Source organism: Triticum aestivum, chromosome 1B, assembly GCF_018294505.1.
Source record: "Triticum aestivum cultivar Chinese Spring chromosome 1B, IWGSC CS RefSeq v2.1, whole genome shotgun sequence".
Taxonomy (NCBI): domain Eukaryota; kingdom Viridiplantae; phylum Streptophyta; class Magnoliopsida; order Poales; family Poaceae; genus Triticum; species Triticum aestivum.
Genome location: NC_057795.1, coordinates 27,764,792 through 27,779,021, shown reverse-complemented (window position 1 = coordinate 27,779,021; position 14,230 = coordinate 27,764,792). Strand labels below are relative to the sequence as shown.

Here is a 14,230-nt window from a genome sequence, read left to right as displayed (position 1 = left end):
AAGGCGGCGGGTAGAATCTGCTTCAACACCGGGCCGGCGAGCCGCGGAACCAGGGCGCGATGGTGCTCGACCCCTCCACCCCCCCCTCCACCTCTTCTTCCTCGGGTCGTCGCTGTCTTCCTCAACTTCGGCCACCTCTGTTGCTACTAAGCTGTCGCAGGGCCTCCTTGCGCCTCCCCGGTGAGCTCCGCCTCCTCTCCCCTCTTCCTTCTCGCGTGCCAAGAAATGCATAGCAATTATTTGCTTCACTTAGTCATTGATGGTCATTCAGTATGAAATTACAACCTGCAGGTATTGGTTGAAATGTGTAACTACAATTTACAGGGGAAATGTTTGTAGTTAAGTTATGTGGTTGGAAAGATCATGTGTCATTAGAAACTTGGAAGCTAAAAACATTGCGATCCTCACCATAAGGATGATTATATCTTCCATGCCTGAATAGCGCTGCCTAAATAATAAATAGATAAAGGTAAAACTAAACCATGCTCAGCGATGAGTGATGTCAACTGACAACCAAAGCAAACTTGTTCATCATTACAAAAGCAAACTTGTTCAACATAACAAAAGCAAACTTGTTCAACATAACAAAAGCAAACTTGTTCAACCACATAACTATAAACTGAGACGCAGTAGTAGGGGTCATCCCAATACCACAAACAACTCAATATCCCCAGTAGTAGGGGTCATCCCAATGATCCTCCGCCTCTTGCCAGAGCTCCAAACCTTCTTTGGTGATTTCGATTTTCTTCCATGCCTCGTAGGTGACGTACGCATCTTTCGCGGCGTACTCGATGAGCTTGTTTGGCAGTGGGCTGTCCCCCCATAGTAGGTGGTCCGATTTCCTGTCGATCTTCTGCTTCATTTAATAGAAAAAGTAGTTGTTTGCACATAGCGCATAACCATCTCTGTCCAGTGATCAGAGAAGCCAAACTTCCTCAACATTTTCTCCAAGAAATCCCACTCCACACGATCATATGCCTTCATCATATCCAATTTGACTGCACACATAGGCTTATTCCTTTTCCTCTTTCTAATCGCATGAACACATTCATAGGCCTCCAGAACATTGTCCGTTATTAATCTTCATGGCACAAAGGCGCTCTGTTCGTCAGAAATCATGAACGGCAGCACAACTTTTAAGCGGTTGGCCAGTGCCTTAGCCGCAATCTTGTAAAGCACATTACATAGACTAATTGGACGAAACTATGAAAGTAGCTCCGGTGAGTTTACTTTCGGTATCATCACAATTATGGTATCATTAAATCCATTCGGTGCCGCCTTCCTAGCCAAAAACTCCCTTACCGCTCCACAAACATCGTTCTTCACCAATTGCCAGTGCCTTTGGTAGAACATAGCCGGTAATCCATCCGGCCCCGGAGCCTTAGTAGGCCCCATCTGGAAAAGAGCCGTCTTGATCTCGTCATCAGTGAAAGGAGCACCAAGATTGTCATTCATCTCATATGTTACAATCCTGTCTATATGTTGCAGCACCTTGTCACTCTCCTTCGACCCCTCAGTAGAAAACAGGTTGGCGTAGAATTGTGCGGCCATCGATCTCATCCCATCATCATTTGTGCACCTAGTCCCATCATCCCTCTTTAGCGCTTTGACCGTGTTCTTTCTTTTGCGGTGCGAGGCTCTATTTTGGAAATAGCGTGTGTTTTGGTCCCCTTCTGATAGCCAATCCACCCTCGATCTTTGTTTATAGTACACCTCTTCACGTTCATATAGTTCATGCAATTGGTCTTCAATCTCCCTAACTTCTTGTTTGTAGCCTGAACTTGCAGCTCGCTCCTTAGCTTCTACAAGTTGTTGCTTCAAGTGTGCAATCTGCTTTTTTATTGAACCAAAAACTCTTCGGCTCCACTCTTGCATGGCCTTCGAAGCTGTCTTCAGCCGGCTGCATGCAATCTCAAGGTCCCCCTCACGCTGGTTGGCCACATAGGCCCCTCCCCATGCAGCAGCTACCATATCCTCATACCCTTCATGTCTCGCCCACGCGGCCTCATAGAGAAACGATCGCCGACCCTGATCCACCGCATCAACATGCCGCGTCAATGCCTTGATGAGCAGCGCTTGGTGGTCCGACTCCTCTGTCATAATATGCTGAACTTCTACCGCTGGGAAAACTTGCGCAAACTCCGCATTGCACGTTGCTCGATCAAGCCGCACTTGGATATTATCGCTGGCATCACGTTTGTTATCCCAAGTGAACGGATATCCTGAAAAACCCAAATCCGCTAATCCGCAGTCGGACAAGCAGTCCTCAAACAGTGCCATCTGGTTCAAGGACCTAGGGTTACCTCCTTGCTGCTCATTCTGTCGAAGTGCCTCATTAAAATCTCCCGCGCATAGCCAGGGGAGCTCGTCTTGAGCTCGGAGATAACGCAGTACCTCCCACGTCTTGGATCTCTTCTCAATACTTGGTTCCCCGTAGATTCCAGTGAATCTACAGGAAACACCCTCATGCACAATCTTCGCATCAATGTAATATTGGCACCACGGCCGCACCATCACATCTACTTGGTCCCTCCACCATAGTGCTATACCTCCACTTTTACCTTTGCAGTCAACTGCTACACCCTGTCTAAAACCCAAACTCCACTTGAGCCTCTCCATTGCCCCTGCCCTCTTTTTTGTTTCTGATAAAAACACCACCACTGGGTTGTATGACCTAATCAGGTCTCAAAGTTCGCCCACTACCGAGTCCAACCCCAATCCTTGGCAGTTCCAGGCTAAGATGATCATTGTTCCCGGCAGCCCTGCGTCCTTGCAGGGTCCGCCAATCTATCTTCAGCTGTCGAGATACGGTAAAAAACAGAGCGATCATTCTCGGAGATACGATCAAATACATAATCCGTTTTCTGCCTGGTAGTCCAAATGAAATTATCCTGATTGTTGCGTTAGTCCATATCGCTCTTGGCCACCCACATCTGTTTTGGGGGTCCTCTTTCTACTAGTGGAGTGACTATGATCATAGTTCTGCTTTGGCTGATACTCGTACTCATCCCTTACCCTCCGAACATAATATCCCAGACGTCTTTCCCTATGAAAAACTTGCCCCGAGCACCCAGCTCCATCGTGCCTCTTCGCCGCATACCTCTTCCTTAATTCTTTACGCATATCCATCTGTTTGTTCTTCAGCTCACTCCTCAATTCCTTCTCCTTATTTCTCTCTAGGTTTTCCCTCAAGTCCTTTGGGGGTGGCTCATCACTTCCTTTCTCTCCCTGCCAGTCCCTTGTTCCCTTGCCCCTTTCCTCAGCCGGCCAGTGCCGCTGTTTATTCGGGTTGTTAACTTCCTCTCCATCCCTCGTAGAACTGCCGCCAGTGCGGGAGTCAGCTGATACGTCAAAAGCTCTATTAAGGTTCCTTTTTGTAGGGATGTCGCGAACATATGCAGCCGTCCTTCTCCCTCCATTACTATCGCTCGAGGCCGCACTATTAAGGGTATGGCTGTTCTGGTTGCTCGCCTTCAGCCCCCCCTCTTTGAACGTGGAAGATCGCCCCGGTGACGCACGAAGTCACTCTCCCATTGCATATCTGACTTAACAGGGGGCACACACCCATCTACTCCATGCACTAGCCTTCCACAATCAAAACAGAAGTGAGGAATTTTTTCATAGGCAAAGTCATACCATATCCCTACAGTGTCATCCTCTGTCTCCTTCAGGTTAAAACCCCTCACCAGGGGCTCAAAAATTGATAGTTTAGTGCGAACCCTAAGGTGAGCTCCTTTGGCTAATCCATCTTTTTCCAAGTCAACCCTAACTGCGGTGCCAAGCCAGTTCCCTATTGCTTTCTCAAAAGCCTCTGTTCTGTTGTCCAGGGGAAGATCAGTGATCCTTACCCAAACATCCACAGTATCGAACACCATCTCCGACGGTCTAGTTTTGCCTTCATATTCTTTTAACACTATCACATTAAAATCAAACTGCCACAGACCTCCATTGAGCGCATGCTTCCAATCACCTTCGCTGCCGAAGTGCACCACAAACTTATTCCCCCCAATATCAATGAACTTCGCTTCCTTATGGAGGCCCCAGGCCCTCTGCATAGAATTTTCAAGAGCTTTAAAATTCAGCGGCCTGGGTGTGAAGGCTTTGCCGATGATCGTCCACTTTGTAGCCCTAGGCATCTCCTTGCTAGCTTCTCCAAAGACAAAACCCGCCGCTTCCTTCTCTGTAAGGGTTAAACCTCCCATCCGATCTGATAATCCCGCTGCCTCCGCTGACTCCATACCATCTGCCGGGGAGGACGAAGAATTTCTGCTCCTTCCCGCGGTCGCCGTCTTCCCTGGACAGTCTCTCACACCCGTTGGAGTCTTCCTTGGCACCGGCGTCTTCATCGCCGCCGCCATGGAGTTTTTACTCGTGTTCATCGCCCGGGGGGTTGCCCTCGAACGAGGGGTCTCCATCCCTCCCCTGCTGCTTCTTTTCGCCATGGAAATCCACACGGAGCAAGCACCCGATCCAAACAGCCTGTTGAGGGAGCGTCGTCGCCCCTCTCGAGCCACCGGAATCCACACCACCACTGGCAAAAACCCTAACCCTAGCGAGACAGCGGCGGTCGCCTAGCAATCGCCCCGGAGTCGCCTCTCCGTGTTTTTTCCAAGGTGGACCCGCAAGTTCTCCTCGCCACAGTTGCGCTTGCGATGGAACTCATGTGTGATCGGCCGGCTGATTGTAATTATTTTCCATCTTATTTTGACAAGGAAATAGGTATCTGGGCCCAAATCTGTCAGCCGCATCAAAACCGCGCACCAGACCACCACGAGCCAACCCATACATAACCTGTCGATCCTAAAAAAAAAAAATCTCATCTTCCCTGCCGTCGCCGCCGCTATCCACCGAAGCAACACAGCCGACGAGACACAAAAAGGACAGATTGGCGGCGGAGGTGTAGAGGAGGAGGAGGAGAGGCAGGGAAGATGAATCTCCAAACTGGCGCTTCCTCGCCGGGTCCTTCGCCGTCACCAACGCCCTCATCACCTGGCCCACTGGTGGCTTGACCGAGGACGACCTCAAGAGCTCCAGATTCATCGACAACCAGGTGACGCCCGTTGGTTTGTCTTTGATTGATGTTTTCTGCTCTAGCCCGGCGTTCGATGCTTTAATTTGGAGCTAGTACTGCATTACCTAGTCGGGGAGTATTATAGAATGAGATTGGCATTGTTCCCACTAATCATGGTAAGAACAATTCCAATCAACTGTACAAGTGGGCAAGTGGCTGGGAACCTCGGTTGCAATATTACAGTATGCGATGAGCATATTGGCACTGAGCAGGGTAAGAAGAAATGAACAATTCTAACTAAATTAGGAATGCAGGCAGACGGCGTCCACGAACGTCCACCAGATAAAAATTAAGCCTAGCAAAATTATAAAAATAACAAAGTTCAGTGTGTTTTCGGCCTCACGGAAGTTCGCAGACTTGCAGACACTGTCCGCCTGCATCCCTTAATTAAATGTACAAGTGGGCAGCATGGGGCATGGTTGACGCTAATTATTTTCCTTCGATTTTCTTAATACCTTTTGATCTCAATTCGCTAACGCACTTTCCCGGTTGCTTCCTATACATTATTGTTAGAGTACGTAATAGGCCCATTAGTCTTAGGGTTAATTAGAGATAAGGATCGCTTGCTTAGGGGTCAAGTAAGTCTTGCTTGGGAGTCAAGTAACCTCTCTATATAAAGAGAGGAGATGTATCAATCTAATGAAGCAAAAATTAAGAAGTCAGCAGCATAGGGCAGCATAGGGCATGGTTGAGGCTAATTATTTTCCTTCGATTTTCTTAATACTTTTTTATCTCAATTCGCTAACGCACTTTCCCGGTTGCTTGCTAGACATTATATACACAGTTTAAATTAACTAGGCCTTTTATTTGGGTACTGTCAAGGGAACGTCAGGCTCCAAGTCCAAAGGACAAGAACACTACATTGTTTACTTCGCCTGTGTGCAGCAATCACCGAGTGTAGTTGTCCATTGTGTAGGAGCCAATTTTGCATTGTTGTTGTAAACCTAGTGTTGTTCGACACATTTTGGGACTTTAGTTCTTTGTGCCACGATCGTGGGATTCAGAATAAATATCTGAGCTTGGCTCCATGGTAATAAATCTTTGAAGAACAAGTAATTTCCGACAAAAGCATTCCTAAAGCATATAGTTTACTTAAAGACCTATTTCTGCTGCAATATTCTACACTTGCCACCGGGGAGTTCTTTTCCACTCTCGCCCACTCTCATCGAGCAGCCAAGCACGGCAGCCATGGAGGCGCTGCAATGGATCTTCTCTGTTGGAGCCAGCTTCGCTGAGGCGATCCAGCTGAGCGGTGAGCTGTCCCACCTTCGTATCAGCTTGCCCAGGGCCCATGTCCTCCTCGACCATGCTGAGTGGGGCAGGTTCAAGCACAAAGGCCTGATGAAACTGCATTTGCATCTCAAGGACACCATCTATGATTGTGAGGACCTTCTCCGTGAGTTTGATGACCAGATGCTGCGACTGAAGATGGATGACAGTGACCGGAGCAGGGTAGGTCAACTCGTTTCTTCCTCTTTTGGTATTGCAAAGAATTTGATCAGCGGTAGCAAAACAAGGGTAAAGGATGCCCAGAGGAAGCTCGACAAGGTTTTGGCTGAGATAGAGGGGGTGCTGAGTCTCAAGGGTCTTAATGTTGATCCCGTTCAGCCCGGCAAGCAGTACATGCCGGACACGACTTCAGTGATAGTCGTGCCTCAAGTATACGGTCGTGACGAAGAACGAGATCTAGTTATTCAGATGCTTGGTGTGCCACTCAGCAGATCTGCAAAGGCTGCTGGAAAGAAAGCAACACTGGGCATGGGTGCAGTTGCATCCACATCTAGAGCTGCTAAGCGATTAAAAGGAGAGAGTAACAGGGGTGCTTCTTCCAAGGTGACCAATGACTGCACTGAGTATGCTCCTGTCTTGCCGATCATTGGAATTGGCGGGGTGGGGAAGACTACCTTGGCTCAGTTCATCTACAATGATAGAAGGGTTAAAAGCCACTTTGACGTAAGAGTTTGGGTCTGTGTTTCTGATTTTTTTGACAAGAGAAAAATAACAAAAGATATCATCGAATCCGTCACTAGGCAAGAATTCAAATTTTCAGGCAGTTTGGATGCTCTTCAACTGGAACTGAAGGAGAGGCTGATAAACCAAAAGTTTATGTTGGTGTTGGACGATGTGTGGCCGAATGCTATCAATGAATGGGAAGCATTCTATGCACGATTCAGAACTGGACTTACTGGCAGCATGGTCTTGCTAACCACAAGATCTCCCAAGGTTGCAAACTTTGTCAGCAATATTATTCCTGTTGAACTCAAAGGCCTACCTACTGATATATTTTGGGATTTTTTCAGCAAGTGTGCATTCGGTAAGCATGACCCAAAGTCATACCCTGAGTTGCAAGACATTGGTCACAGCATTGCTGATAGGTTGTGCGGCTCTCCTCTAGCTGCGAAAACACTGGGACGCTTGTTGAATGGCAATTTGACTGAGCGACATTGGAGAGACATCCTGAACAACGAACTGTGGCAGCTATCATATGAGGAGAATGAGATATTACCGGCCCTTCAACTAAGTTACTTGTATCTCCCATGGGAACTAAAGAGATGCTTTGCTGTTTGTTCTATATTTCCGAGAGATTATAGCTTTAAAAGAGATGAGATAGTTGCATTTTGGGTGGCACTGTGCTTTGTTGAAACCGACGGGAGCATGCGCCTTGAAGATATGGGGTATCGACATCTGGATGATTTAAGAAGCAGGTTCCTTTTTCAGATTGATCCCAAGTTCCCTAATGAACATAGATATGTCATGCATGATTTGATCCATGACATGGCACAGTTTGTTTCTGTGGGTGAGTGCTTCCTGATGCAAGGTTTGAGCTACAAGGACCTTCATAGACAAGTTCAGACAGTTCGCCATATGTCAATCGAGGTGGATAATGAAGCTCTGAGCAGAATAGGAGGCATTCCACATTTGAACAAAATGCATTCTCTTAGGATCGGAATGACACTCAAGGCTGAGGTTTCATGGTTCAACCATCTTCCCAACATTCTCTTTCTGAGCCTGAAGGGTTGCAAGCATCTGGTAAAGCTACCTGAAAGCATTTGTGAGTTGAATAGCCTTCGTTATCTTGACATATCTGATAGTAGTATACAAGAAATACCCGAGAAATTTTGGTGCCTTCACAGCCTACAGTACTTTTATGCCTATCGTTCATGTTTGGAAACAATTCATCAGGATGTGACAAAGCTAGTTAACTTGCGTCGTCTAGCACTGCCTAAAGAAGCCAATATAGAGTTGTCTAAAATAAGCGGGCTTGGAAATATGACATCGCTACAGAGTTTGATCTATTTTACAGTTGTGGAAGGGAATGGACAGAGAATTGGTGAGTTGAAGGGCATGAATCAACTTAGTCGAAAGCTATATATACGTTCTTTGGTTTACGTGGAAAGTTGGAAGGAAGCTGTTGAGGCTAGGCTCGTTGACAAGCAATACCTCAAGGATTTGAGCCTGCATTGGAAGGTTGGTCCGTGCAAATTGAGGACCAGTCATAACGGAGTTTTGGAAGGCTTGCATCCTCCTTCGAGCATGGAACATCTTCAAATTGAACAATTCGGGGGTGATAGCTTTCCTCCAAGTTGGTTACAGCCCCAAAACCTACCTTCTTTAAAATCTATGTATCTAGTCAAGTGTGATGGCTTAGAAAGGATTGTTCTACCAAGGGCAACGCCAGAGGCCGACGCGCTCATATCTTCTTTTGATGGTGTGCTAAGTGGTTCAGTTGGTGCAGATGGTTCACAGCAAGCTAGCACCAACAACTATGCATGTCTTCCCTTCACAAGCCTTACCTTATTGGTCCTTTTGTCCTGTCGTAAGCTGAAAAATCTTGACCAGTGTTTGTCCCCGGAATATTTTCCATCCATCCAATCGATACAACTTCTATTTTGTGAAAGTCTAGAATCAATACCGGTGGATAAATTTGGAGGGTTTGTTTGCCTTCATGACCTGCAAATCATGCACTGCAGGAGTTTGGTGTGTCCAAGAGAAATGGTTTTGCCCAAATCACTCGAACGACTCTATATTGAACATAGTGGCAAGCTTGACAGGTCATTAAAGCCAACCACTACCGGACTCGCGGGCTATGCCTACGGCCCAAGGCCGTCGGCATAGGTCCTTTCCCGTCGGCATAGATCTATGCCTACGGCTGCCGTCGGCATAGCCCCGTCGGCGTAGATCACGTCAGCGTAGATGTGTCAGACCGTCGGCGTAGTATAGCCGTCGGCATAGGTGCATATGCCGACGGCCGTGGGATAGCCGTCAGCATAGTTTAGCCGTCGGCGTTGTTTTCCGTCTGACGGCAACGGACGGCGCCGTCAACAGCGCTATTCAGGAGACGACACGTGGCGCGATACAGGAGACGACACGTGGAGCAGGTATGCCGACGGCTAGGTCGTCGGCATAGATTTCAATCTATGCCGACGACCTAGCCGTCGGCATACCTGCTCCACGTGTCGCCCCACGGCTTCTCCTGGCGGCAGGGCTATGCCTACGGCAAAGCCGTCGGCATAGTTTGCCACGTGGCAAGCCCTAGTAACTCCTGGGCGTATATATGCCGACGGCTTTGCCGTAGGCATAGTTTTTTTGTTTTTTTTTCTGTTTTCTCTTTTCCAATTGATTTGACAGTATTTCAAAACAGAACAATATGAAATATGACAATTCATCATGTGAACATACTCAAGTTCATCTAAACATACTCAAGTTCATCACATCATCTAAAGATCATCACCGATGGAAGTTCATGAACATAAAAGTAGTGCAAGACATGAAACATGATAAAAGTAGGAATATGAAAGGCATGGCACGATGGCCACATGCACGGAATCATCAAGCAAGAGCACCCCCGCCAAAACCACCACCTCCGCCATAACCACCACCACCTCCGCCATAACCACCACCACCTCCGCCATAACCACCACCACCTCCGTCAAAAGCACCACCTCCGCCAAAACCGTCATCGCGACCACCACCACTCTGCCAGATCGGAGTGACTGGGGTCGACGGAGCAGGAGTCGAGCCACCGGTCCCCTACATGTTTCAAAAAAGATTCTAACAGTAAATATGATACGATAGTGTTTCATGAACGAGAACTAGTTTGCTAGTAGTTAGGCAAATGTACTAACCGAACCATCACTGCCTAGTGCCACCCATTCATCGAACGTGGGCACGTGTGGGGGTTCTCCTGCAGGTGGTGGTGGGGGTCCCATTTGTGGTGGATCCGTGCGGTTAGTCCAAGACGCCAACATAGCCTGAATGTTAGTTAAACAAGCAAACTAGAAGATCAGAAGGAATGAAAGTGCAAAAATTTAGGTTGGTTTTAAGAGGGCAAAACTAACCGTCATCATCTGACGGTTGTAATCATCGTTTGCCTTCACTCGTTTCAAGTACTCCCGCACCTCGAGATTCCTATGCTCGACAAACTCCTTATATGCCTACATAATTTAGGTTGTTTCTAAGTGAGCAATGCTGAAAATAAACTGAGAATGCAAGATAGAAAAAGATAAGGAGGAAGTACTTACAGCATGCTAGCGGGCTAAGGGAGTCTGTGAACGCCCCGTACTCTCTAACTGGCTCGGGTTGCTAGCCCGAAGCCGTGTGTACGAGATCGAAGGAGTGATCAAGCCATCGAAACACGGATACCGGCCATTCTTCTTCCCCTGGATGGCCACCACCGCCGTGTCGTCGATCTGAGACTGGGCGACCTCAGCAACAGGAACATCCGGATGCAACTCCTGATAGTGATGAATGTAAGACCCCAGGTGCTCCTCGGTCTTGCCGTAGTATTGGCTCTCTCCCTCCTTGCGATGACTCCGCTCGCGGGCCAGCTTCCACGACTCCATGTCTGAGAGCGGCCTCTTCAACTTGTCCTCCTACAACGTCAAATAGAAGTCAGCCATACATAAGAACATGACGTAAAGAAGAACAAAAATGCATCATGCACATAGATATACCTTCATGGCCTTGAAGCCCCAGTGGTTCCTGTTTCCTTGGCCGTGTGTCCCGTCGTCTCCACGGTTAGCCCGGGCCTTGATGCTCTTGGCAGCAAACTCTGCATCGGCGCCGAGCCACCTATCCACCAAACTCGCCCATCCGTCATGCCTTCCATAGCACCAACGAGGAACAACCTATGCAAATTTTGAAAGCATGACATGTGAGCACGAAACATATAGTTGACTGCTTGAAACAATGAAAAGTTAGTAATAGTTACCATCATAAACTGCTCCTTGCTCAAGGTAAGTCGTAGCTTCTGCGCTTGAGTTTTGGTCACCTTTTGGTGCAGGTAGTAGTGGTAGTACTGCGAGACGGCAACCCAGCGCACCTCGTACTGCAACTGACGAGCTTTCTTCTTCGCAGCCGCAAGCAAGACCACGTCGGCTCTGGCCTTGTGCTCGTCAAGAACTCTATAGAGTTGCTGCAATCATGCAAAAACCAGAAGCAAACAAGGCATGAGTTGAGTGATTCAATGATAAACTATGAACAAAACTGAAGACAAGTGATTCAGAAGAGAACTTACCCAAAATTTGGTGATCACGGCCTTAGCGGTCGTCCCGTACTCCGCGTTGCTGCAAGCCTCGTAGTGGGCCCAGCTCGTGGCCAAAACCCGCTGCTGCGGGTCCCTGTCTGGCCGCGGGCAGAATAGGCCAGGCCAAAACTCCTTCAACAGGACAGTGATAAGGCCGTTCGGTTTACGGCCCTTTCCGTGAAGGATCCAGTTTCTGCAAAAGAATCAAATGATTGCCATGTGTACAATAAGAAAATGTTGTCATGTGTTGAAAATATGATTGAGAGGCACTTACTCTGTCCCCACAGGTTCAATGAGCCACTTGTGCTCCTCGATAGAAGGTGGTGTAGGTAGTCCAGCATTACCACGCAGCCACCCCTGCGAAGAACCCGGTGGCAAGTCACCCCACAACGCGGGATCAACCTCCCCTCCACCCTCCTCGGCCTCCTCCTCGCCCTCCTCCTCGGCCTCCTCCTCCTCCTCACCCTCCTCCTCGGCCTCCTCCTCCTCGCCATCAGGAACATACTCCTCCTCCTCAGACTCAGAAGGTGCCTCTGTATAGGAGGGCATCGAAGAAGACCCTCCTATTTCAGACACGGCCCGGAGTTTTTTGCCCCGGTTGCCTCTCCCCCCACCTCCTCCTCCTCTAGGGGCTCTCCCCCCACCGCCTCCTCCTCTAGGGGCTCTCCCCCCACCGCCTCCTCCTCTAGGGTCTCCTCCCCCGACCCCTCCACCTCCCTGTGAGGTGTCATCCTCGCGTAGTCGGGAGGGAACCTTGTGGGCTCGTCCACTCCGAGTAAGTCCTTTAAATTTACTGAGGAAACTAGCACCGCTGGACTTGCCCATGATTATTAAACCTGCATTGAGAAGAGAATAAACAATTAGTAAAGATATCAATTAAACAAGCATACAGGAAAAACATTAATACCAGAAGAGCACATTAAGCATACTATTGTAATGATCATTAAAAGAACTTACATTTTCTAGAACCCATATGAATCATCACTATTGTAATCTATTTGTGGACCGGTCTCATCATCACTATCACGCATATCTTCTTCATTGTCTGACGGAGGTGGAGGCTCTTCCTCATCGTCAGTGTCTTCATTTAACTTTTCAAGCATAATTATGTCTCTTTGATTCACAACTGCCTCACCATCAATCCGTGCGTCGTCGTCGTTTGGGTCCAGGTCAACATAACCCAAGTCATCATCCTCGTTGTTTCGGACCACGTCATCATGTTCCTCTTGATAGAACACTCCCTCGTATGTCATGGGGTTTATGTTGTAGTAATCATCATCGTTCGGGTCCGGTAGCTTACCATGCGGCGACACCTTGAACACAACTTCCCAACCCTTTAGGTACTCTTTCTGGCATGGGTAAGGCAGATAATATACTTGTGTGGCCTGGGTAGCGGCGATAAAGAGATCAGCTCCGGCATAGACGGTTGAAGGTTTAACTTCAACTAAACCAATAGAAGGCGTATGTCTCAGACCCTTTTTGGGGTCGAACCATCGGCATTTGAACACAGTGAGACTTAGGTGTTCGCGGCCACGTTTGAATGTAAGCTCGTATATTTTTCCTACCCTTCTGTAGTAATCTACTTCATTATCTCCTTCAGTGAAGACTCCGGTATTTATGGTTTTGGGATCAGGCCGACTGTTCTGGTGCTCCTCTGTATGGAAGCGATACCCATTCACATCATACTTTTCGCATGTCATGACGACAGGATCAAAACCCATGGAAACCCATCTCAATTCTTCATCCATTGATTCGGTCGGATCATTTCCCTACAAGTTTAATTGAAATTATAGGGTGCATGAGTTTAATTGAAATTATAGGGTGCATGAGTTTAATTGGAAGTATGAAAAATTACTTTCTCGATGAACCACGCAACGAAATTTTTCCTTCCATCAGCACCCTTTCGGAGAAGAGCAAGTGCCTCCGCTTCAGAAGGAGGCAGCATTCCCGTCCATTCTTCTTCAACGAATCGACTACAATAAGAAAAGTGGTATAAGAACTAGGCAAAGTGAACATAACGAATTGACTAAAAGAATGGTGCAATGGTATTACCTCATCCACTCATCCTCAACTTCCTTGATGTTGTGCAAGATATAGAACATGGCACCCTCATAGAGAGGTTTCTTTGACGAGGCCAGGATTTCCAGGAAGGCCTTTGCGGTTTCCTCCGGCTCCTCCGGTTCATTCGCTGAATGTGACGGAGGTGTCGGCTGTGCAGCAAAGACATCATCTAGCATGTCTCTAACCCCATCGTCCTCATAACCAGCGACGCGTTGTCGTATCACATCCTCTCTACCACGGTCCCGCTGGGCAAAGTTTATCGGCATATTAAAGTTGGGCATAAATCCATGCGTGCGAAGGTGCTTAGTCATCTCACTCTTATCTCTGCGGATACGCCTCTTACATCTGGCACACGGGCATTCTGGCACCATCCTCATTGGACTACGGAATATCTCTTTCAAAAACACATCAGTTTTCTCGATCCACTCTGTTGTTACTTGATTCCGACGGAAAAACCCACTATACATCCACTGATTATCTGCCATCTCTACTTTATTGGAAGCCACACAACAAAATTAAGGATTCATTTAAATTACTCACATCAATATTTTATTTTTTACAAGGTTGACGAG

General features: G+C 47.7%; 1 protein-coding gene across 1 annotated transcript in view; it reads left to right on the top strand.

The window, feature by feature from the left end:
* The first annotated feature begins 8,416 nt into the window (after positions 1-8,416).
* The window catches only part of LOC123076302 (uncharacterized), a 15,135-nt gene continuing 9,321 nt past the window's right edge, over positions 8,417-14,230 (top strand). Inside the window, exon 1 of the mRNA XM_044498626.1 lies at positions 8,417-9,123. Coding sequence (XP_044354561.1) covers positions 8,417-9,123 — 707 coding nt within the window. The remainder of the gene's footprint in view (positions 9,124-14,230) is intronic.